At 37.7% G+C, this 24,030-nt stretch overlaps 1 protein-coding gene across 8 annotated transcripts in view; it reads left to right on the top strand.

The window, feature by feature from the left end:
• Window positions 1–17,197, top strand: part of FRMD6 (FERM domain containing 6) — a 251,856-nt gene extending 234,659 nt beyond the window's left edge. For all 8 annotated transcript variants that reach the window (XM_057488469.1, XM_057488468.1, XM_036917802.2 and 5 more), the window contains 6 exons: window positions 658–726; window positions 3,198–3,372; window positions 7,443–7,778; window positions 8,849–8,980; window positions 12,488–12,579; window positions 14,487–17,197. In XM_057488469.1, coding sequence (XP_057344452.1) covers window positions 658–726; window positions 3,198–3,372; window positions 7,443–7,778; window positions 8,849–8,980; window positions 12,488–12,579; window positions 14,487–14,771 — 1,089 coding nt within the window. In that variant the 3' untranslated portion in view covers window positions 14,772–17,197. The remainder of the gene's footprint in view (window positions 1–657; window positions 727–3,197; window positions 3,373–7,442; window positions 7,779–8,848; window positions 8,981–12,487; window positions 12,580–14,486) is intronic.
• Window positions 17,198–24,030: the final 6,833 nt, after the last annotated feature.

The following is a 24,030-nucleotide window of genomic DNA, read 5'->3' as shown; positions in this document are numbered from 1 at the left end:
AAAAGAAAACAAGCCAAAGATTGGCTCAGGTTCATCACTAACAGATCATTACTATCCAAACATTTTTCTTTGGGTGTCAATTGATTTTAAATATTCTCTTTTATCCTCTGGAGTATGTATAACTGTGTAAAGAAAAATGACATTTTAATGCAGTGCCTGACCAGAGGTTTTAATTTCCATTACACTTTTCTGATAAGGCTTGTCCCTTGAATGAGGAGTAACTGTCACCCTTTTGCAGGTGGGGTGATGTTATCTACAATCAATGGATGAGAGAATCCCTTTTTTTATGAGATTTAGGAGAATATAAGGGTGCCTTATCTTCGATGTAGGCAAAATAATTCAGTTAAAAAAGCCTGAGTGCCTTATCTCATCTCTTGAATGCCTGAGTCTTTTGGACTTTTTATTTAAATTTAATGATAAGCCAGAAGGGAATAGATTACCTTGAAAGGGCCAGTTAATGCAGTCACTCAGGAATCAAAAGCTATAGAATTGTTTCATTAATTTTTTAATTACTGTCTGCACATCTCCAAAGAGAGCTGAGGACCTCTTTCACATTTTAATTACCACATTTTAGTTTTCTGGGAGAGAAGTTAGAGCCATTTTAGAGTGTCTGTCAGTTTCTCAGTAACTCTCTATGCACTATAATTCTTTCCACAGAATTTAGATGAGGAGAAACAGTTACTTTATGATTTCCCCTGGACAAATGTTGGAAAGTTGGTGTTCGTGGTAAGTTTAAAATAACTTACTAAAAAATTAGTCAGTTGTTTGTTTCTGTGAACTGTTGTTTCTTTTTGTGTTTTGTTTTTTAACACAATACTGCCCCAAGTACAAAAGTCAGTATTTTTAAAAGGTTGATGATGAAGATAGTTTTCTTATACTCTTATGCCTATGCTTTAATGCTTGCTAATCATCAGTAGTGAACTTAAAATTTAAGTATCTTACATCAAATTACTAATTTTTATTTGTGTTTCCGGTCCCTACCATATTACCCCTAAATTATTCTAGTTGCAAGAAATATAAAGGGAAAAGTATAAAATAAGTTTATCAAACTGAATTTTTTTAAAAAGCCTACAGCAGAGGGATTAGAAAACAAAAAGCTATGATCATTGGGTAAATTACTCTTAGTGAGGGGATTGGCAGTTCTTCCAGAAGTTGCTTCATTTGAAGAAAGAATGAAGAGTGATATAAGAAATGTTTTTATTTTATCTGACTCTTTGAAATTCATCATTATGTACGAAGGTCTATCAATATAACAGGAAAAATATATATATTTTTAGAATATTGAGAATGGTATACTGTTTTTCTTGTTAGAGTAGACTCATGATTTTCGCCAACTGTTTCTCTACTTGGCCTGCTATATCCATTTTTTTGATAGGACTCAAAGAATTACAGTTAGCGATGTGTATCTAGTGGTTATTAAAAATCCATAATTTTTCTTTGTTCAGAAATTATTAGAAAAAAATACACAAAGAAAGGAGAAAGATAAGGACTTTTACACGTGCGCTTCTCTCCCATGAGAAAGGTGACCTATATAGATAAAGGGCTGTATTGCCAAATAGCATTTGGGCACTGACTCTCCACTGCCCTGAGTCAAAACCTGTTCCTAACTTTATATTAGTTTAATTGCTTGGGCACAGTTCAATCTGATTTCACTTTAGTCATACATTAAATGGGGCCCCACCTACCACCTCCTCATTGTCTCTCTCTTGTTCAAGCTCTTTGTGAAAGGATCTGAGCTGCTTGAAAATGAGAAAATTATTCCCCACTTACCTCTTTCATGTCCCAAACTAAGTAGTAATAAAATGCATTAATGAAATTGAATGTTTTAAGGGTCCTGGACTCTGGTTCCTGAATGTAGTTGTGTGTCAGTCTCATCTGAGGTCCATAAGATAAAGATTTCTGGGCCTCATCCACATCCCCAAAGAGATTTTTACTTCAGTGGGTGTGGGTTAGAGATCAGGAATCTCTTCTCTATCTTTACAGCTTCCCAGATGATCGCGTAGCCAGCCTGGCCCTGCCTAGCTGTGTGACCTTGATCAAGTTACTTAACCTCTTTGTGCCTTGGTTTTTTCTTTCCAAAATGTGGGTGAATTGTCCCCACCCCCATAGACTTATTGTGAAGATTGAGTTAATACTGCTTAGTGCTCCTTGTCAGTTATCACCATTCTAGCACTGGGGCCACTGTGGTACCTTTAAAATGAAAAGTTCCCGAAGTGAAAAATTCCATCCCATATCACTCTGTACCGAGTTTAAGTGTGTAGTTAGAATAAGTCTTTGCTCTCTCTCTCTCTGGCTTAGAATCATTGTACCTGGAATATTCTTTTTTGTAGTCCTGCTTCCCTATGCGTTATTAGGAAAGTTAGAGGAATTAGTAATCTTCCATCACTGTCAGGAACTTTGCCAAACTCTCACTCTTAACTTAGTACTTCATGTTAATGGTCCCAGACTTAAAGAATGATATTCCTTATATCTTTGTTGATAGATGCTCATACTTAAATCTCTTCTTTCTCTTTCCTGTCTCATCCTTCCAACTGTCTGTCTAACTTCAGCTCCCTCTTTCATCCAGCTAGAGAAGTTTTCCATTTTTTTCTAAACCCTAAATAGGTATCCTGTATTGTTCACTATCATAACTCCTCCTTTATTTCCTTCCCAGAATTTATCAGAAACTATAATTATTTTACTTGTTTATTTGCCATCTCTCGCACCAGAATGTATCTTCATGAGGGTAAAGACCTTGTCTGTCCTATCTACTGTTACTTTCTCAATGCCTAGCACAGTATTTGGTACATATTAGGCATTTAACATATACATGGATGCATTACACTCCTGGGCTTGGCCATCTTGTTTGCTGAGTCAGGATGCTGGGATTGCATTTGAAGGGGCTTTCATGATGGTCCCTTCTCTTCTCCATTATGTAAATAGCCTGACTGGCCAGAGAAACCAAAGACACTCGTCAGTCATACACAGCAGTGTTTGCCAGCAGACCCTGGCTGGACAGTTCCTGAATTTTTGGCAGTCTTCTCTGTCCTGTGACATTTTTGAAAGGGAAACAATAATTTACCACTGAGAAAATCTTGAATGGAGCTTTATAATATCTATTTCTGAATCAGTAGTTTTTCTCAAGTAAACAAAATGAAGGGAACCTTGGCAAATCAGAGACTTTTCTCCCAAATCTGATTCATGATTTCCCACCTCAGGGCAAAAAATTTGAGATTTTGCCAGATGGCTTGCCCTCAGCCAGGAAGCTCATATACTACACGGGGTGCCCCACACGCTCCAGACACCTCCTGCAACTCCTGAGCAACAGCCACCGCCTCTACATGAATCTGCAGCCTGTCCTGCGCCACATCCGGAAGCTGGAGGAAAACGAAGGTATTGCAGGGTCTTGGGTGGAAAAGCAAAAAAGCCGGCTCTTTGCCACCTGTGGCCCCTTACTCTACAGCTGCCATGAACAGGGGCTTTAGACTCCTGCTGAAGTGTGGGATTTGGGACTGGGTCTCTCCACATTCAGCGCAGCAATCCTATTTATATCTCAGCACTGTCCCAGAAGACAAGGAATGGCCTTGACTCCCACCAAGAGTAGCACCTATCTAAAATACCTGAGATTATCCCTGTCATTTAGCTATTCCTGAGTACAGTCTCTTTAAAAGTATCCTCGTGCTTTGGCCTGAAACTCCCTGCAAAAAGCTGCCACATTAAAGTTTGTTTACCATGCAAGGTTTGTTTGCATCTCAGAGCTCTGATTATACACTGATCCACTTTGGTGCTATTATCCACAGGCAGAATTCCTTCTAAAGTGATTATTCCATAGATTGGAGTGACAGTAAAGGTGGATCACAGAAATATCTCCAATCCCTCTTACTGACTACTAGGAAACCCGGAAGTCTGGCTCAGCAAGAATGACAGTGAAAGAAGAGAGAAATTTTTATTGGAGAATTTCACCATCCAGTCCTGTGGGGGCTTTGCTGAGACACAGTCAGAATAGAGAGCAGTCCATCTGGAGCTCCAGAGGCTTGGGCCCTGAAAGGGGGAGGACAAGGCACAGGAAGGAAGAGGAAGGCAGGGAGGGGCCTCCAGCAATTGACTTCAACTTTACAATATAACTGAATGGTTATCCATTCATCTTGATTTATGGTATCCTGGGTTTCTCCCTTTAACACACTCCAACTTCTAATCCCCCAAAATGCTATTTTGTATATTTGTTTATTTTCTAACGTCTTTAATTTCTTTTGTAAATTCGTGTTGAAGTGATTTTTGTTAATTCAGTTAGATTAAATTTAGGATATTTGGATGAACATTAGGCTATAGATTCATATCATAGGTCCATGTCTAAAACAAATTTTGACTTCTCAGACCTCACTTTTCTTACAGAAACAAGATGAATACCTGTCCTTTCTTAAAGACAAAAAACCATATAGAGGTTTGCACATCTGACTGATTTCTCTCAAAAACTATGTCTATCTAAATGAGACCCAGTTTGGAGATGCCATTGTAATTAAGTAGCAGTCAGAACATGAATCATTTCCCACTGTCTACCACCAGACTGCGTTTGTCTTTGGAGAAAATTGGTGTAACTGTCAGGTGTACTGGCTTTCTCTGCTGTCAGCATGCCAGTTCTTCACCACAGTGACTCATCAGTATAACAAATACATCTCTCAGATGCTGACATGAATATTAAGAGGAATTCAGATAGGACAGAAGCACTGAGGAAACTTGTGAGAATAGGTGATTTAGTTAGGTGCAGAGACCATCACTTGTCAAGTTGGTCTCATTCCTAAATGTCCCTCTTCGTTGTTTGAGAAGTTCATTTATTCTATCTGCCCTCTACCAGCAGCATTTTAGTAAATTTTTGTGTAGGTGAATTTAAGGAGAGTCCTTGAGAGCCTGAAAGAAGTAATGAATCTCCTATAAAATCTATAAGTTTCTAAGGTAGAATGAAAAAGAATGTCCATTACCAAGGATAGTATCAAGTATATTTGGGGTTATATGAGTAGGGCAATAAAAGAGTGATAAAGTGTAAATTGGATCTTTTATGGGGCTAAGTTGATAGACTTTGGGGGGGATGTCTTTTTATTTTCCCCAGAGAAAACATGCTTAGTTTCTTCTACTTAGAGACCCCTCCGGGTCTGTAAAAAGCTTGAAACTAAGTTTCTCTAGGCCAGCCTTGGCCTGAATCCAGTTTACCTCACCCCACATAAAAAGTCTATATTTTTCTTTGTTAAATTTTAGAGTCATCCTGTGTGAAACACTATTTTAGCACTTTATAGTAGAATATTATCACAGTAATTCTTCCATAGGATTTAGAAAGAAGGGGGAAAAATGCTTTTATCATTAAAAAAAGTTTTTTAAATAAAAAAGTTTAAATTTTTATAATGATAATTTATATCATATGTTAAGAGGTCACGCTGCATTATATTCCAAAGTTGTGTGAAAGAACACCCATATGTTGCTCTATGCTATTGATGCTAGCGATTCCTAGGAGGATGAGAGGATTCATTTTGCTTTTCTTAGAAAACATTTCAGAATGATTTAAATGTTTCCCTCAGTTTGTAACTGAGTGGTGTGAAGCTTCTTAAATGTTTGCAAAGGGTCTAAGTGATACCAGCACTAGGAAGGTAACAGAAACCAGCCACTTGGAACACCAAGGCTGCACTGACACATTGATAGCAAGTAGATTTATGCTAGGCTCCTATTAGGTAGAAAGCACTGGCAAGTGCTTGTCTTCAGGGGAGTATACTAGTGAGTATAAGTAACTAAAATTGGCTCCAAACTTATTGGAAAGTTGGGAGTAAATGTCCTATTTGTAAAGAGGTAGAAAAACTTTTAAATTACTAGATTCACAGTTCCCAGTTGTCTTAAGACTCCAACATCCTAAAGAACTTTTTTTAACTTTTTCTCTTCACTTTTCCATCCTTCCAAGTGTGACAAGGCTCTCATTTTGAAACCACAGGAATAGAAATTGCATGAGAATTTTGCAGTCTCCTTTAGTTCTCCATCTGCATTTCAATCCCTGTTGCCTTAAAAAAATAGGAATCATTAGAACCCCGTCTAGCCCTGACAGATAAGTTGTAGATGGATGCTCTCTTATCTCAATGATGTGTGTGTTGGGCTCTGAGGTCTGATTCCAGTCTACTTTCTATGTGGCTGCCCAAACTGCCTTTGTTTAAGTCCTGTTTCTTAGAATTGATGTGAATGGACTGGACCCCAGAACTGTACACATAGCCTTCTCCAATCATTTCTGCATTTTGAATTCTGGAAAGTATATCTTTTTCTGCTTATGTTCATTCCCTCCCTGGAGAGCCTGAGGTGATTATACTTCAGAGCTGGAGTCAGACATCAGGAATGCAAGTATTTTCACTTAAACAAAAAACAAGACAATTAAATCCATTAACAGGCCCCTGAGAACCCAATTAGTCTGCTAGTTAGCAGTTTCTGAAATAATATCAACTTAACATTCCCCAAATGCATGCTCCATTTTTAACATTATTCTACTGTGTTATTTCTCATCAGTATTAAACCTACAAGGAAGCCAAACTATTTTTCCTTTTAAAAACTCTGACCTGAAACACAAAAATATTTTTTGTCATATTGTACACCTAAAACTCAGTTGTGACTTTATGCCTTAAAGTAGTGGTTAGTTCAGCATTTGATAAAAAATATTTCCAATATTGTGACTGACTGTATTAAAGAACAAAACAGCACTGACATGTTAAAGGACAGTTTTACCAGAGGCCACATGGGTATAAACTATTAAACCAGGGGTAATTACTATGTTTAATAAATAGATGATAAAACCTCACTAAATGCAGCCTAAATGGAGAAAAACAATAAATGAAACTTAAATTTTAGAATTCCTTGAAAGAAATTCTCATAATATTTTTCTTTAAATTGTATTTAACAATTGGTGCTAAGGTAACAGTGGACCAAACTGAACAAGTAAAATGAATAGCAATCAGCCTAATTATACTAACTAAACAGTCTTCTGCAGCAGTGTTTCTAAAATTATCTGTGGGGAAGGACCAGATTTTTAAAATTTCTAATCCACTGTGGACTGATACTTCTGTGAAATACAAAATCACATTAGTGGTTCTTACGGCAATATCTAAAAAGATTTTTCTAAAAGTTACTGAATACTATCCTCAATTACTGAACTTATTTCAGTATGGACCAGAAATGGTCGGCCAACTACACTTTCTCTTTTCTATAGTGTTTGAAGCTTCAAAACTCTTTTGAGTAGTTTGAATACCCCCACTTTAATCTATTTACTGGTTTTTATTCATTTTGCAGTCTTCTTAAATTGAGTTCCTATCAGAATTATCACAGTCTACTCATTAGATTCTGAGTGTGAAATTGTACTCTTTTTTGACCTAATAACTCACTTGAGCCAACCAATGTTCCTTCTTGGTTGAATATAATGACGAACTGTGTTCCTCACCACACAGAAAAGAAACAGTACCGGGAGTCTTACATTAGCGACAACCTGGACCTCGACATGGACCAGCTGGAAAAGCGGTCTCGGGCCAGTGGGAGCAGCGCAGGGAGCATAAAACACAAACGCCTGTCTCGTCACTCCACCGCCAGCCACAGCAGTTCCCACACCTCAGGCATTGAGGCAGACACGAAGCCCCGGGACGCAGGGCCGGAGGACAGCTACTCTGGCAGTGCCATCCACCGCAAGCTGAAAACCTGCAGCTCAATGACCAGCCACAGCAGCTCCCACACTTCAGGGGTGGAGAGCAGCGGCAAGGACCGACTAGAAGAGGATTCACAAGACGACGGTAACCTACTGAACATGGCCCTCTGAGCCAGTAGCACTGACCCATGGTCACTGGCTCTCTTCTTTTTCTTCCTTTTTTTTTCCTATTATTAGTTCTGTAGAAATTATGTCTGGGGAGCAACTAAGAAGCAATAATAGAGAAGAAGAGGTATCTATCATCTTTCCCAGTGACTTAGTTGAGTTGCTAGTGTTTATGAACAAGGCATCCCTCTAGTCATGATTCTTTGCTGACACAGGGTTGGGTGTTTGTGGATTCTGTCCTAGTGGTTTATATGAAGAGGTTAGTCCTGTAGCCCTCATTTCTGCATTTCTGATTCAGGCATTGGTGAGGACAACAGATGTAATGATAGTGACAGAAATGTCTTAAACTTTTTCAGGGGAAAAAATTGAACACAGGCCATTTGGCTAACTAGTAAGTGATATAGAAAATACAGATACCTGGCTATATATAGAAATATATATGCCTGGCTCCTTAACTCTGTGTTTGGGAGATACAACCAGACTTACAGCTTCTATTGGCCAAACTTAGCATTTGTGTACCTCTTTCTTGTTATTTTTCTGTCTCAAATAGGTACTATAGCATTCAGGTTTGGGTAAAAGATACTGACTTCATTAAGGAAAAGTGCAGAACATTTGTTTGGTTACCATAGAATCCATGTGGATCTCAAATTAAGTCATTAACTGCCCTGAGAGTCAGCAGTTAGGGGAAGTGGGAAGCTTTGTGATGAACTCGTTCTATCTCTGTCAGCATTCTGCTTTGGCAGTGGGCAGAAGAGCTCATCAGCCTCAGTTTGTCCTTTGTCCTCACAGCGTGGTAGTACAACTTTTTACCTTTCTTAACGAGTGCAGAATAATTGACATTCAAATTGTGGCATTAGGAGACATGTAGATAAGACGGCGATCTCATGAAAAAGACTAAAGAATACTGAGAATTGTCCCTAGAGTTTCCCATTGTAGATTCTCATTAGCAAATTAGTGTGACTATGAAATAGTTTTCTTCACAGTGTGGCTATAATTATGGTGGTCATTTCCCTTCATGTCACTAAATGTATTTTCCCTCTTCTGTGTCAGAAATAGAGATGTTGGTCGATGACCCCAGAGACCTGGAGCAGATGAATGAAGACTCTCTGGAAGTTAGCCCGGACATGTGCATCTATATCACAGAGGACATGCTCATGTCACGGAAGCTAAATGGACACTCAGGTGAGCCCTAATGGAAAGTTTTTCTGCTTAGGTAGTAGGTTATTCTGGACTGAGAAGCAGATGTCTCAGAAAATAGAAGGGGCAGGGTAGGGGTGCCAGATCAGAGACAGGACTGGAATAAGAGCCTTCCCAAGTCGGCTTCATAAATTTTGGAGAAAGGGAAAGGAAACAGGGAGAAAACCCAAGACTGGGAGTTAGCATCTTTTACCCCATGCTCTGGACAAAGCTATAAAGTAAGGTTTTCTTCTCCCCCTACCACCATTTTATTGATAATCAGGGAGTCACATAATACATCTGGAAGGAGCCTCAGAAACCCTTCAGACTGGCCCCTTTCTTTTTTACAAAGGAGAAAACCCTTAGAGAAGACAAATGTTACCTAGCTAGAAACCAAAGTTAGATCTCTACATTTGTTTTGTTTCATTTTCTCTCACTATATCATACTGGGTACAGGAGTAGAAATCTAGAGAAAAAGTGTCAAAAAAAGTTGACATAACAGGGTACTCTTAAATTCCACATTTGGTGAATTCTTCTAGAAAACATGCATTCACTGTAACCTTATTATAAGGTTATATAATATAATACATATTTTTATCAAATGAAAGATGTTATCTTTGAAAAAAAACAGTAGTATGGGTTTTGTTTTTAAATCTTAATCACTTATAAGTGCTTTTGTCACATGTCATGAATTAGTCTCTTATCTTTAGAGAAATACGCCTTACGAACCAGAGCTGTCAAAATGTCCTGGTTGCTATTGCTCTGCCACTTTGTGCTTTGATTGAGTGACTCTTTAAAATTACAAAATTAATCTTACCACAAAAATTAAACATAGAAATACACAAACAAAAAGCAGAAGTTTACTCCCCCTAGACCCCCTTGCTACAGGTACTTTGGTACATATTGTTTTGGGCCATTTTTTTTCCCACAAACACACACACAGCAAGAGCATGCTATCCATGCACCCATGAGGTACATGTAACCTGCCATTGCCCTGTCAAGACCCACAGTCCCTGATAGTAAACTGCCTCTGTGTACCAGGTGCTAGGAATCAGAGATGAACAAGAACAACACAGTCCCTGTCATCCTGGCACTTAATGTACAAGAGCATGAGGCACCTTTTATTGCAGAACTCCATTTGCTAACCTAGGAGAATCATGGCTTCCAGTGCTCTGGCAGGAACAGACACATTCTCTGCCCATGGTTGCCGAGAATTACTCTGCCTAACCAACATAGATTCCAACTGGTTGCTCTGGTCATGCTTAAAGTTCGTATACCAAGCTTTGCCCTTTTTACCCATTTGCTTTATTAGGTATTTTTCTTTACAAATATATTTCAATATACATTAAATATAAATTCACAATTATATGTACCTCATGGGTGCATGGATAGCATGCTCTTACTCACTGTTTGTGTGTTTGTGGAAAGAAAATGGCCCAAAACAATATGTACCAAAGTGCCTGTAGCAAGGGAGTTATGGGGGAAGTAGACTTCTGCTTTTTGTTTATATATTTCTATGTTTAATTTTTGTAGTAAGATTAATTTTGTAATTTTAAATAGAAATAAATTATTTATAGGATGGCTGTTTTTAGAAAGAGTTATATGCAAAAAAAATATTGTAATGTTACTTAGAATAGCAAAAAAGAAAGAAGAAAAGAACCTAAATGGTTAACAATGACTAGTTAAATTAAATTGTATTCATGCAGTGGAATATTATGCAGCCATTAAATGAGATTTTCCAAGAATATTTAATAATATAAGAAAGATAGATAATAAAAACTAAAAATTGTATAAACAGTATGATCTCAAATTATAAAAATGCTTATATTTGTATATATGTGTGTATGTGTATGTATATATGAAAAATGCATAAACATATTAATAGTCTTTTCTCCTGCTGATATGGTTATAGATGTTTTTATTTTCTTCCCTGCATCACCCTGGTTTTCCTAATTCTCTACAATTTGAGCATTTAAACATTGTTATTAAAACATGGAGCTAAGATTGAGTGGTGATGGAATAACTGCTCAGTCCTTTTCTCCTGTGGAAGCTTGGTCAGAATTGGTTCAGTGTTCTGAGGACCAGGCTTAATGCTGACTTTCTTAGAGCTGGGTCTAGGTTTTGGAGCAGTTACTTACAGGCATGGTAGCCAGAGCACATTTACCAGGATATTGAGAAGGACCCCATACCAAGTGCCAGCCAGTGCACTAGTTCACATCTTCCTATGATACTTGTTCAAAAGTTTAATGCTTTTTAGAAGCTAAGCTCCCTACTAAAGCAATTTGTACCAACCCCCAAAATAGTAGTATCACCTGAAAGTTTTTAAACTGTCTACACATAAGCCAAGAATATCTTAATGTTTCAATTTTCAATTCAATTACATATCAAACACTATATGCAAGGTATAGGCTAGACACTGAGTCATTAAGAGACATTTCTGAAGAGTTAAGGAATAGAACACAAAAAGTCATTTATGTAGGTTACCAGCAGTGGCTGAATAAAAGTCACTCAAGTTCTTTTTGATAAGGGCTTCTTTACTTAAGAAGCCATTTGGCCGTAAGGATCTGGAGCTTGACTTACTTGCTTCATCTATTTACAAAATCAGTGTCAGTTGTCTTCAAGTACATCTCCAGTTTATGCTGGCAGTCTTGTCTTCTGAAACATTTTTTTCTGTTACTTCACTCACAGCCACCATCACATAGGGAAGCGTCAGTCCTGGATTTCTGCATCTAAAATACTAGTGGATTGCCCCCTGAGCATTGGGGTGATTAGGGTCTCTGTTGATCTCAGAGCTCCAGAACAGAATATTCACTGTGGCCTCCCATTATAGTTTATAGAAGGTATGTGCCATAGTGTCCCTGTCAGCCAAGAACAGTGTTTTCCATATGCAAGCCCTGTACCTAGCCCTTTCCATGCATTTGCTCTTTAATCATTAGTAAAACTATTGCATAGGTCTGTTATCAGCCCCGCTTTATAAGAGGAGGAGATTGAAGCGCAGGGAGGCCAAGTGAGTGGCCGGTTCACACAGCTAATTACTTGTCCAACTCAGATCTGTGTGACTCTGTAGGTTAGAGCACCCACACAAAACCAGTGCACATCCAAGTGGAACCAAATCTGGAAGGTTGCATCACTGTTCAGCAAGGGGTAAATTCAACGTTAGTGTTATGTGGAAAGTGGGGAGGCTTTAAGAAATACAGTAAAGAAACTGCTTTACACCTATTATATTTGTTTTTATTACTAATGTAATCATAAATAGCTGAATTAGAAGTTTAGTTTAGAAAATTCAGGCTCTAAACTCCTTCCTATATTCTAACCCCACATTTATCTCACTCCCCTTCTTCAGCCCATTTACAGTAGGACAGGAAACAGAATGTGTTCCATCCTGGTTGTCTGCCACCAAAGAGTCACATTTTTCAGAACAGTTCACATTTGACTTCCATTCTTGGTACTATGTGGCAGGAGGTATGAATAATTTGAAGTCTTCATTATTTCTTCCTCCGTGTTTTACTCTAGGGTTGATTGTGAAAGATATTGGTTCTTCCACCTCCAGCTCCTCAGAAACGGTTGTCAAACTTCGTGGCCAGAGTACTGATTCTCTTCCACAGGTACAGAAAGAATTGAAAAACTTAAGTCAGGAACTTAAGTTACAGGAAAATTTAAATAGTAACTTATATTGATATAAATGAGCAAAAATTAAAAACCTTAAGTAAATAATTCTTACCAGATATATTCTGTTTTTTTTTCTGAAAAAACAAAAGACATTATTTGTTAGTTCCATTTATTTCTAAGTTGAATTTTACTTGAATAAATTATTTTGTTTCACACTATGTATAGGTGAAAAGAAAGCCTCTAGTCTTCAGGCTGCAGGCTTAACTGTATGGGTGTGTGTGTGATCATTGACCTCAGTAACTGGGGGAATAATTTTCTTGTCAATTGTGTCATGGCAGAAATGTTTCTGCAGTCTGATTATTTCATTCAGATTGATTTTTCAAAGTATTCTAAGCGAGAGTATTTGATCACCTATGATGGCTGGTTAGACTACTAAAATGTCAAAAATTAAAATACTCTGAAACTCATGGTTGCAGCATTTGAATATAATTACAACTGATACTTGCCTCTAATTTTTGAGCATTCTCTTTCTCCTTATATTCCTCCCCATCTTGGGCTTTTTTTGTCTCTTCTGTTTTCTGTGTTTTTGCTTCCTGTGTGTGTTACTTTTCTCTTTCTTTCTCTTGGTCCTGGCTTTTCTTGTCTCCTACTTGCTTTCTCTCTTTCTTGCCTTTTTTTTTTCTCGCTTGTTCTTTCCTTTTCTTACTTATATTTTAGTTGCTGTAATGTGAACATGATGTTTCATTAAATATTTTTTGAAAACCCCAGTGAGTAATTTTTAAAGCAGCACATGTAGCATTATGATTAGGAGTACGAGCTCCAGGGTCAAACCTTGGCTTTGCACCCCAGCTCTACCACTCAGTGTTACCTTTTATTGTATAAAAATGTTTATGGGGCACAGCTAAGGATCAGGTTCCACACCTATAAAATGTGACATGTTGGCACCTGGGAGTACTGCAGGGCACAAAGGATCATCATCTTCAGGGAGTACTCAGATGTTACCCTGCCTACTAAAATGTTGTTGGGCTCAAACCTGGGCTCAGAGGAGAGTTCTCCTATTACAATGCCTCCAGGTGGTATCTTATTCTACCAAGGTTGGCCTTTGTGGTCCTCAGCAGCTGAAGTTAGAGATACAATGCCTCATTTCATTAAATAACCCATTAAGTATCTTCCATTCATGTAATTACATGAACCATTTCTAAACCTATTCATATTTTTAGCCAGTACCACCAACTTGGGATGAGTTCTGAAAGTCTGCCTGCTGCATGAAGCATATGGCAGAAAAGGACCTCCTACAGCTCTTATTCAGGAGCTGCCTCTCAATCCTGGGACTTGCCTCCCAACCTTTCCTGTGCCAGTGACATCATATTATTTTTCTACCCAAGAATTCTGACTTCTTAAAAAGTAATTCTTCAAACTGTGCTTCTTGAGTGATAATTGTTTTTTTTTTCCTGTTTTTTATTAAAATAATAACAGACCTCAACATGAGAGTGTTACCACACTGAAGTGCCATATCCTAGAGGCATCTGGCTGGATTGCTGTTGCATTTACTTGTCTGTATCTTGGATTATGCATCTGTAAAACAGGGAGAATAATAGTACCTGCCTTCATAGGATTGATGGGAAGATTAAATGAGTAAATACACATACCCTGTTTAGATCAGGGCCTTGCACAGAATAAGGCCTCATAAATGTTAGGTGCTGTTAGTGGTGGTGGTAGTGGTGATATTTTTCCCCACAGGGCCTCAGGGGCCCAGAAACCTCAGATTGGAAAACACTTTCTAACATAAAAGGATTTCTTAACGTTTTATGATTTTGCAGCCTCTCTTTACAGGGCAAATATTGCTAGTCCTTCACTTTAGTCTGTACTCTTTAAGTTGTTTCAGCCTTCCCTTATTTTGCAGACTATATGTCGAAAACCAAAGACCTCCACTGATCGACATAGCTTGAGCCTTGATGACATCAGACTTTACCAGAAAGACTTCTTGCGCATTGCAGGTCTGTGTCAAGACACTGCTCAGAGTTACACTTTTGGATGTGGCCATGAACTGGATGAAGAGGGCCTCTACTGCAATAGCTGCTTGGCTCAGCAGTGTGTCAACATTCAAGATACTTTCCCAGTCAAAAGAACCAGCAAATACTTTTCTTTGGATCTCACTCATGATGAAGTTCCAGAGTTTGTTGTATAAAGAATGTCTGTGTAGATACAGGCAGCCTGCTCTTTGCTAGAGGCTGTGAAAGCCATGAATTTTTTCTTTAATGATTACTTGTGCCATATTTTCTTCAACCCAAAACCATAGCTCTTTCTTTATGATACTTGCAATGGAAATAAAAGCTTTGGGACAATTGCACTTTAAGTATTACAGAGAAATAAAAGAACTACAGAGAATGTACAGCAATCAAGTGCCCGGAAGTTCATGATCCTTTGGAAGGAAATGTGCTTTTCTGGTTACTAAGCCTGCAAAATACTGAACTGTGGTGTGTCTGGTCATTACTTTTTCAGTTTATTTACACATAACATCCTTTTTTTATTATTATGTCAAAGATGTTGCTAGGTTTATTTGTTTGCTTGTAAATTTTTTTATCACTCCCTCATGAAATGTGCATGGTTTGAGGGAGGAGAGAAAAAAGTCTCTCTAATTTAACAAAGAGATCATTGCCTAGTATATAGCCTTTGCTGTCTTACTTGGGTTGTCCAGAATGAACACTTATGAAGTGGTCAAAATCATGTGGTTCTAGCAAGCCAAAGAGATCTATATCTATACATAATGGAAGCACAGCCCAGGGCCAGAAGACGCAAATCAAACAATAACCAGAAGGCTGTGCTTGCTATGATGCCTGTGACTCCCTCATGCGGGGTCAGTGCCATGCTCTCCTCCTGCTTGTCCAGAAAGCTCTAGAATCAGTTGAGTTTCTCATCCAAGTAATTTTTCATTTGTGTCCATTGCATCATGCATTTTGTGGAGTTTACAAAAACCAGTTTCTTTTAAAACTATGGAAATGTCTTAGCAAGTGTTTGTGCCTGGTGTTTGTTTCTTTTTTCAGTCAAGAACAAATTATGGTAATGTTAGTTCCTATGTAACCAAATGCCCTAGCTGTACATATATGTTATACATACATAAATATCTGAGATTGTGTGTTGATATGTGTTTAAAGCTTACTAACTCTTCATTTTGACTTCCATGACTATCTTGTATACATGGTCTTTGTTGAATATGGAGGATGTGTCACTGAATGAATGGTACCTACAGACAGTCAATTGATATATGTAGAGTTAAGAACGACTATTTTCCCATATGTCTTTTGCTGTGATTCTCAACCCTGGCTGCATAATAGAATTACCTGGGGAGCTTTAAAAAAAAAAATGTCTGGATCCCACTCCAGACCAATTAAATCAGTCTGTTGTGGTGAGACTCAGGTGGAATTGCCTTTTCTTTTAAAGTTTGCCAAATGGAGCTATATGCAACAGGTTTGAAAACCACTGATCTAGAAGGGTGTCTTTTGTTAATTTTGAAGTAAAAGTATGCAAGTATACAGAAAATGTTAGTTTGTGGAGAGGCCATTTTTAATACAGTTACTGCTGCTGCTGTTAGGATATATAATGAAACCAAGTCAAGAGAGTAAACTTACCTTTAGATGTACAGTAACAATGTTGCTTGAGCTTCAGGAAAGAACTATAGCACAATGTCTTTCTATGAGATGTTTTTAATGATTTCATATTTTGCAACATTTGTTTACCATATTTTGATATACCATTTTTCTATCTTACAGGTTTTCTTAAAAAAAAACTATACATTATTTTCTAAAGAAACAGTCTTATTTTTATACAAAATTAAGTTTTCAGGTAACAGAAATAGATTTAGGGTACAGCAGAGCATGCAGTATTATCCATAGATGGGATCAGTATTATAAGCACATAGAGAACATGAACAAGCTCAACCTGTGCTTCCCCTCACCTGTCCCTGAGCAGATGTGGAGGACAGTATGAACACAACAAGCCTGGTCAAATTAGTTTATCTTGACACTTTGAAAGGAAAATATCCTATGGAGTTCTGTAGCCATGAAATTATTTTGCTTGTATCAAATATTTTAAAAGAACCAAAGTTTCAGATGTCAGAATGTATAAAAGTATCTCAGTTTCTATATAAAAGGATGAAAGGATTATCTAATGACTGTTTTACTTGTAAGTCATTAAATAATCCAACATTTCTTATAGATACTTAGGAAACAAATCCTGGTGAAGTTTGACTTTATAAAGAGCCCATATCTTAATGTGGTACATTTCCTTAGCTCTTAGAGATTCTTGCAACAAACATCAAGAATAAATGTATTTAGTCAAGTGTGTAATGCTTTATATTTTATTTTCTCTGTACTTCAAGCAGAATCAGGTCTTCAGGGTTTTGCCAGCATTGTTGGTGGTTTTGCACACCCTCTTTCTAATAGGATTTATGAATAGTATTATGGGCTTTCAAAAACAGAACATACTAAGGAACATTTTTGCTTTTTGATCCACTGTTTGCAGCAGAATGATATGTGTATATGAAAATCCATTTTGAATATTTACATTTTTGTATTTGGAAATTGTTTTAAAAAATAAAAAAGGAAAAGAAAAGTATGAACCTGTTATTTATTCTGCATTTGTTAATATCTTTTGCTGATTAGTATACCAATATGGTATGTGTTGCCTCTACACATCTACATTTGTATTTGCAAGAGTGAGCTTTATATCCACATAAACTGTAAATAATCCTTTCTGTGAAAGGCTCATCATATCAGGATGATACCAAAAGTGTATAAAAAACTGCATTATTTTGTAATTATTTCATATAGGCATTTCATGGTAAGATTAGCAGTCAATAAAGTTACTTTTTATTTGTCCTTAAATTGCCTTTTTTATTATTAGAGTTTTCAGTTAAGCAGAAAGCATTAAAAAATGAATGTTTTCTTTGTGTTCTTCTTTCCTATAATAGAGCACATTAAAGGAAACCCAAAGGTCCAGTGTGATAGAATTCTGAGCAAAACAGCCCTCATGGTGTTGATGGTAAGAACTGACGCTGAGCACTGCCATGTGCCGGACCCTGCTCCTCATATGTTGGAAATACATTTATTAAAACATCTAACCCTCATACTCCCAAAGGCAAGTACTGTTACTATCTCAAGTTAGAGATGAAGGAAACAAGGTTCTACCAGGATAAGTCCAAGAGGTTGTGGCAGTCAGCCACTATTCAGTCCCAAATTGTGAGGATGAAAGGTCTCTACTTTTTAAAGTAAAATATTTTTCATTCTTCAAGTTAGAATAAACTGCTTGAACTTTGCCCTTAAAATAATAATCATTAGTTTTCATTTCAGAAAAAGGAGTGGCTACATTTAAAAGCATGTATTCCCAAGGCTCAGTGTGAGGGCAATATGGCATAAAGAATAGAGCCCGGAACACCAATAGACAAGATTTTGAAAAGCCCTGGCTCTCTTTCCAAAAGAACATACATTACCTTCTCTTTGTTCCAGTTGTCTTGGCTATAAAATAGGAATAATAACTGAAAGGACAATTTGAGGAATCAAATAAGGTAATGGTTATAATATGCCCCCTGATGACTGGAGTGGGAGAAAGGAGGATTTTCAAATCTTCTAACAGATATTTAACTTCTATAAAATTGAGCAGTTGGCCATTTGGAAGCATATAATCCAAAACAAAAACTTTCTAGTAGGGTATTAGTCATGAATTTTTGCAGTGTCTGCTAAATTGTAAGTGAACAGAGTCAAGGGAAGAAAATATCTGCTCATAGACTATGTATCTGATTACACAGGTCATGTCTAATCCTCACAAGCCTTCAAGGAGTAGTCACCTTACAGCTGAAGAAACAGTTGAACTTCCTTAAGATCCTACAGTTAGTTAAGTGATAGCAGAGTTTTAAACCCAAATCCATTTCCAAAAGCTTTGCTTTTTATACTACCTACTCCATGTTACCCACTGGCCTTGGAAAAAGCTCAGAATCTGAGAGGGAAGACAGGAACAATTTTGATAGTGTGGTAAATGAAGTTTATTTGTCATGCACTATTGTTTTGTGTACCCACAGTGTGCCAGATACATAGGATTATACAGGTATTGCTTTAGCACAGAGGCAGTGAAGACCCAGGGTGGAAGGTGTGAACAGCTGAGGTTATACTAAGAAGAAGAGCCTCGAATGGGGACTTCTGGCAGGATGGGGTGAGGTACAAGCTGTCGAGGCCGAGGCTTAAAAGCTGGAGACAATAGTGCTCATGCAGGGACCTGCAAGAGACTTTTACTCTTGAAGAATGACTCTTCATCCTAGTCATGAAAGGCCTTGGGTGCCCAGAGGAGGACACAGTTGGACAGCAGGGAGCCATTGAAGGGGGATGATAAGAGGAAAGAGACAAGTTTGGGGTTTGAGAGCAATAATGGGATCATTGCTAATTATAGAAGGTAGGAAGGGTGAGAGGGTAACAGGACCACAGAGCTGATGAGGACCTGAGCTAAAAATGAGGCAGCAGGGAGAACAAAGATTCAGAGGCAGAATAGCAGGACAGCGCATCTCTCCCTGTCATGGACACACACCTAAACACAAGGCTGTCACCTCCTAAATTAAGTACTGGAGAAAGAGGCAAGTTTTCCACACTTAGCATATCCTTAGGAGGACTAAAAAGTTAGCCACTGCTTTGTTATGAATTAAAACCTCCTCTGCATGAATACTTAGAACTTTAAGAATTGGTACCAGGGCCACAACCACTCCAGTTTATAACAGTGGTTCTCTACCCTGGCTGCATATTAGAATGACCTAGAGAACTTAAAACAGTAATGCCTGTGGTGCATACCAGAGCTCCTGTTTTGTATGGTCTGAAGTGGGAGCATAGTACCACTAAAAGTTTTGCAGGTGATGTTAATGTGTATTAGGATTGCAACCCATTGGTCTGTAGGTGAGCCTGAGCAATACAGACCCACCAGGCTGTCTGCTCCTAAACTCGCGTGACCTACGCTTGGGATGAGTTGGGTCTCCAGAGTGACCAAGTACATTGCCTTTTGTGAGAACGACATTGTCTTCTTACCACTAAAGCAGTCAGATGGTAGACCATTCAAGTGAGGCACTGAAGTCACAGTTTCAAGAAGTCTGAATACACACAAATTCTAAAGACCTCGGTGTTATATCATAAGACTGTTTGGCTAAGTTTGAGGGTAAGAGTTATGTGAGAAAAGTAAAATATTTCAATACCTCCCTGTCACTGTTTTATTTGCCTCACCCTTTCTATAATACTTTGTACAAGTTGATCCCTACACAGAAGTGTAATTTTAAAAAGTAATCTAAATTACACTGAGCCCTTTGATGTTTAAGAATGTGTTTTGAGTTAATTGAAGGAGGCTAACCTCCAGAAAGTCCTGCTCAGATGCTGTGAGACATTGCAGACATTGGTATGGAGTTATATTCTCCTTAGATTGACTGAATGTGTATAAACATGGCACAGCTATAATTAACCAACTCATTACTTAGGATGAGTTTACTCATCTGGTATCATCTGTTGTCAGTTAAGGTCCCCTCAGTTTATTACTGCCATTACAGCAAGAAATTGATGCCATAATAACAGACAGTTCTCAGCTTAGGAAGGAATTATATCTCAAGTTTTCTTCTTAATTGGTTGGTTGATAGGTAGAACACATCCCCAACTTTCCTAACTAGCCCACAAGTGCCTGTTTATCTGAAATAATAGAGGATTCTTCTTCCTTGTATTAGCAACCATCTATCACAGGAAAGGCACAGAGTATAATTAAGGTAGGTAAAGTGGCCCACCCCACAACCAGTTAGAGATTATAGCACTTCCAGTAGACCTATATAGTTGAATCTTCAGGTTTTACTTCTCAGAATACATCCATGCCCAATTATAGAAAAAAGCTTCAGGCAAGCCATGCCCAAATGAAGCAGCTCTAAGCCAGCTTCTACCTTGGGGTTCCATGAGGGGTATTCCTAGTGCTTCTCATCCCAACCAGACCCCACTCCATTGCTTTGCTCTGCCATCATGAAAGTGTCAGCTGGAACAAAGCCAACACCTATGGTAAGTCACAGGCCCTCTTCTGAGCTACAGGTGGGAGGAAGAGATCAGGTCTAAGAGCTACTTAAAGAAGCAGAAGCCCCAGTGTCTTCTTTAGACCATCCCTGCATTTCCACAGGGTATAAATAAGATGCTGTAAGAGAGACGTGAAGGAGCCTATCAGGGAACCTTTGAATGCAATATCAATATGAATGTGGAAGACCATAAAATCCACTGGAGAAGTTCAAAAAGGTCTAAATAAATTAATGTGCCGTGTTCCTAAAAGGAAAGATTCAGTAATGTGATGTCAATTTTTCCATCAATTCCAATCAAAATCCCAAATGAAACATTTTAACTATGATAGAGTAATAGGGATCAGTTTTTCCTCACCTTAAACAACAACAATAAAAATGTATAAAAAATGTTTTTCAGGCATTCAAAAATAGGCAGTGCAGTAGAGTAAGCCCTGAGCAAAGGGAAACAACAAGGGCTTTATTACTGCCCCAGCTTACTGCTGGAGAATTTCCAGGCTATAAGGAAGGAGGAGCCCTGTTTGATTCCAGCGAGTTCTTTGAATTGAGAAAACAGAATAGTGAATCTGGGGAGGCCAAGGTAGCCAGAGTTCACAGGGCAGACTACCTGAGAGAAGAGAGCTGCACGAAGTGGGAGGAGGGGGAGAGGGAGCCAGACTGAGAGAGCACGCTCTGGAGATCTGAAGTGTCTCCTCAGATTTTGAGCTGAATACTGGTCAGCACGTACATTGGAGGGAAACACCTAAGGCTGAGGAGAGAACCATGAGATAGGCACAAAATAATTCCTGTAGCTCTCATAGCTCAAGAAATTGTTTGTGCTTCCCACCAGCAAGAATTGAAAAAACCTGGTAATTTGTGGGCATCTTATAAAGTACTTGGAAAAGGGAGTTTACCAAGATTAAAAACTGCTCTGTCCTGCCTAACTTGGCTTAAAGAGCAAGCCTTTTGAAATACTGAAAGAAAGTGCTATCCACTTAGGATTTTATACCTGGGAAAATCTCTTTTAAAAATGAAGTTGAAACAAAAAATTCTTTCAGACCTACAAAAGCTGAGAAAGTTCAGTGGATCTGCATAAGAAATGTTAATGGAAATTTTTCAGGCAGAAAGAAAAATACCAGATGAAGAACTTTATCTGAACAAAGAATGAGGAGCTCCAGAAATGGTAAATATGTGGGTAAATAAAAAACACAGTTTTTCAACATTATAAATCTTTTTTAAAATGACCATTTAAAGCAAAAACAAAAACAATATGTTATGGAGTTTATAACATATGTTAAAAGTGAAGTGTATGACAATAGCAAAAAGACCAAGAAAGAGAAATGAAAGTATACTGTTGTAAGTTTCTTCTACTATATTTGAAATGATGTAGTATTACTTGAAGATGGATCATGGTAGCTTATAGACACATCCTCTAAAGTCTAAAGCCACCACAAAAATAAGCAAAGAGGCACAAGAGGCAAAAGAATAATAATTACTAAACCCAAAAGAAGGCAAAGAGGAAAAAAGGAACCAAGAACAAATAGAACATTTAAACCCAGCCTATCAATGGTCAATTAAATGTAAAATTCAAAAGACTTTAAAAATTGCTAAGAATCTTTTGAAAAATAGACCCAACGACAATATGTTTTCCAGATAGATGTAAAATGCACTATAGAGTTTGTTCTTTTTGATACTGACATAGGATTGTCATGTTCTTCTATAAAGGGCCAAACAGTAAATATTTCAGGCTTTGCAGGCCATGTGGCCTCTGTTGGAGCTATTGAACTCTGCCATTGTAATGTGAAAGCAGCCATAGACAATATATAAACAAATGAGCATGAAGATTTTCCAATAAACTTTGTTTACAAGACAGGCAGCTGTCCGGACATATCCCGCAAGCTGTGATTTGCCAGTCACTGACTTAGAGCAATGTAATAGGCCAGAAGATGACTGATATGTAACAAGGAACTCAGTATATAAAATAGGTGGCATTTCAAGTCATAGGGGGAAGAATGGGTTATTCAGTAGTTAGTGCTGGAAAAATTAGCTGTTCTCTTGAAAAAGTTAGATCTCAACTTTGTCCATTCACAAAAACAAGTTAAAAGCTAAACATTGAAATATTAAAACTATAAAAGTATTAGAGGGCAATAGGAAGAAATATATTTATAAACTTGGAGTGGGGGAAGCTTTCCTAAAATAAATAATATGCACAAATCAAAAAAACAAAGTTGATAAATATGAGTACCACAAAATTTTTAAAACTACTACTACCTAAAAAGAGATATCACCTGAAGAAAGGTGAAAGGTGAAAATATCTGCAACTTTTATAGCAAATAATTAGCATCTGTAGTATGTGAAGAACTTCTACAAATTAGTAAGAAAAATACAATAACACAGTAAAAATATGGGGGGAAAATATCTGGGAATCCACAGAAGAAATTTTTAAAAACAGCTAATAAATGCACAAAAAGCTGTCCAACCTCATCAATAACAAGGTAACCAAACATTAATATACTAAGGTAATTTTCCCTCTTGGCAAATTGGCAAAAGTGGCAAAAGTTAAAACAATTGATAATATCCAGTGTTTTTCAGTGTGAAGAAATAATTATTTCATAATGTTTTTTAATTTATTTACTTATTAAGGTATCATTGATATACACTCTTATGAAAGTTTCACATGAAAAACATTGTGGTTACTTTATTCACCCATATTATCAAGTCCCCCCGCACCCCATTGAAGTCACTGTCCATCAGCATAGTAATGCTACAGAGTCACTACTTGTCTTCTCTGTGCTACACTGTCTTCTCCGTGACCCCCCACATGCCATGTGTACCAATCATAATACCCCTTAGTCTCCTTCTCCCTCCCTCCCCACCTACCCTCCCTGCCCCCTCCCCCTTGGTAACCACTACTCCCTTCTTGGAGTCTGTGAGTCTGCTGCTATTTTGTTCCACAAATGAGGGAAATCATTTGGTATTTGTCTTTCTCCTCCTGGCTTATTTCACTGAGCATAATACCCTCTAGCTCCATCCATGTTGCTGCAAAGGGTAAGACTTTGGAGAAAGGCAAGATATTAATATTCTTGGATTAAAAAATTATCCTCTTATGGCTGAATAGTATTCCATTGTGTATATGTACCACGTCTGCTTTATCCATTCATCTATTTATGGACACATAGGTTGCTTCCATATCTTGGCTATTATAAATAGTGCTGCAATAAACATAGGGGTGCATATGTCTTTTTGAATCTGAGAACTTGTTTTCTTTGTATTTCATAATTTTTATAGGAATATAAATGAGTACAGCATTTTGTGGGATAATTTTGAATAAAACTAACTTGCAACTCACCAATTTATTTCCAGATGTTTATCCTACAGAAATAAAAACATAAAAAATGGT

Source organism: Manis pentadactyla, chromosome 11 (assembly GCF_030020395.1).
Source record: "Manis pentadactyla isolate mManPen7 chromosome 11, mManPen7.hap1, whole genome shotgun sequence".
Taxonomy (NCBI): Eukaryota; Metazoa; Chordata; class Mammalia; order Pholidota; family Manidae; genus Manis; species Manis pentadactyla.
This window is presented reverse-complemented; position numbering and strand designations above follow the sequence as displayed.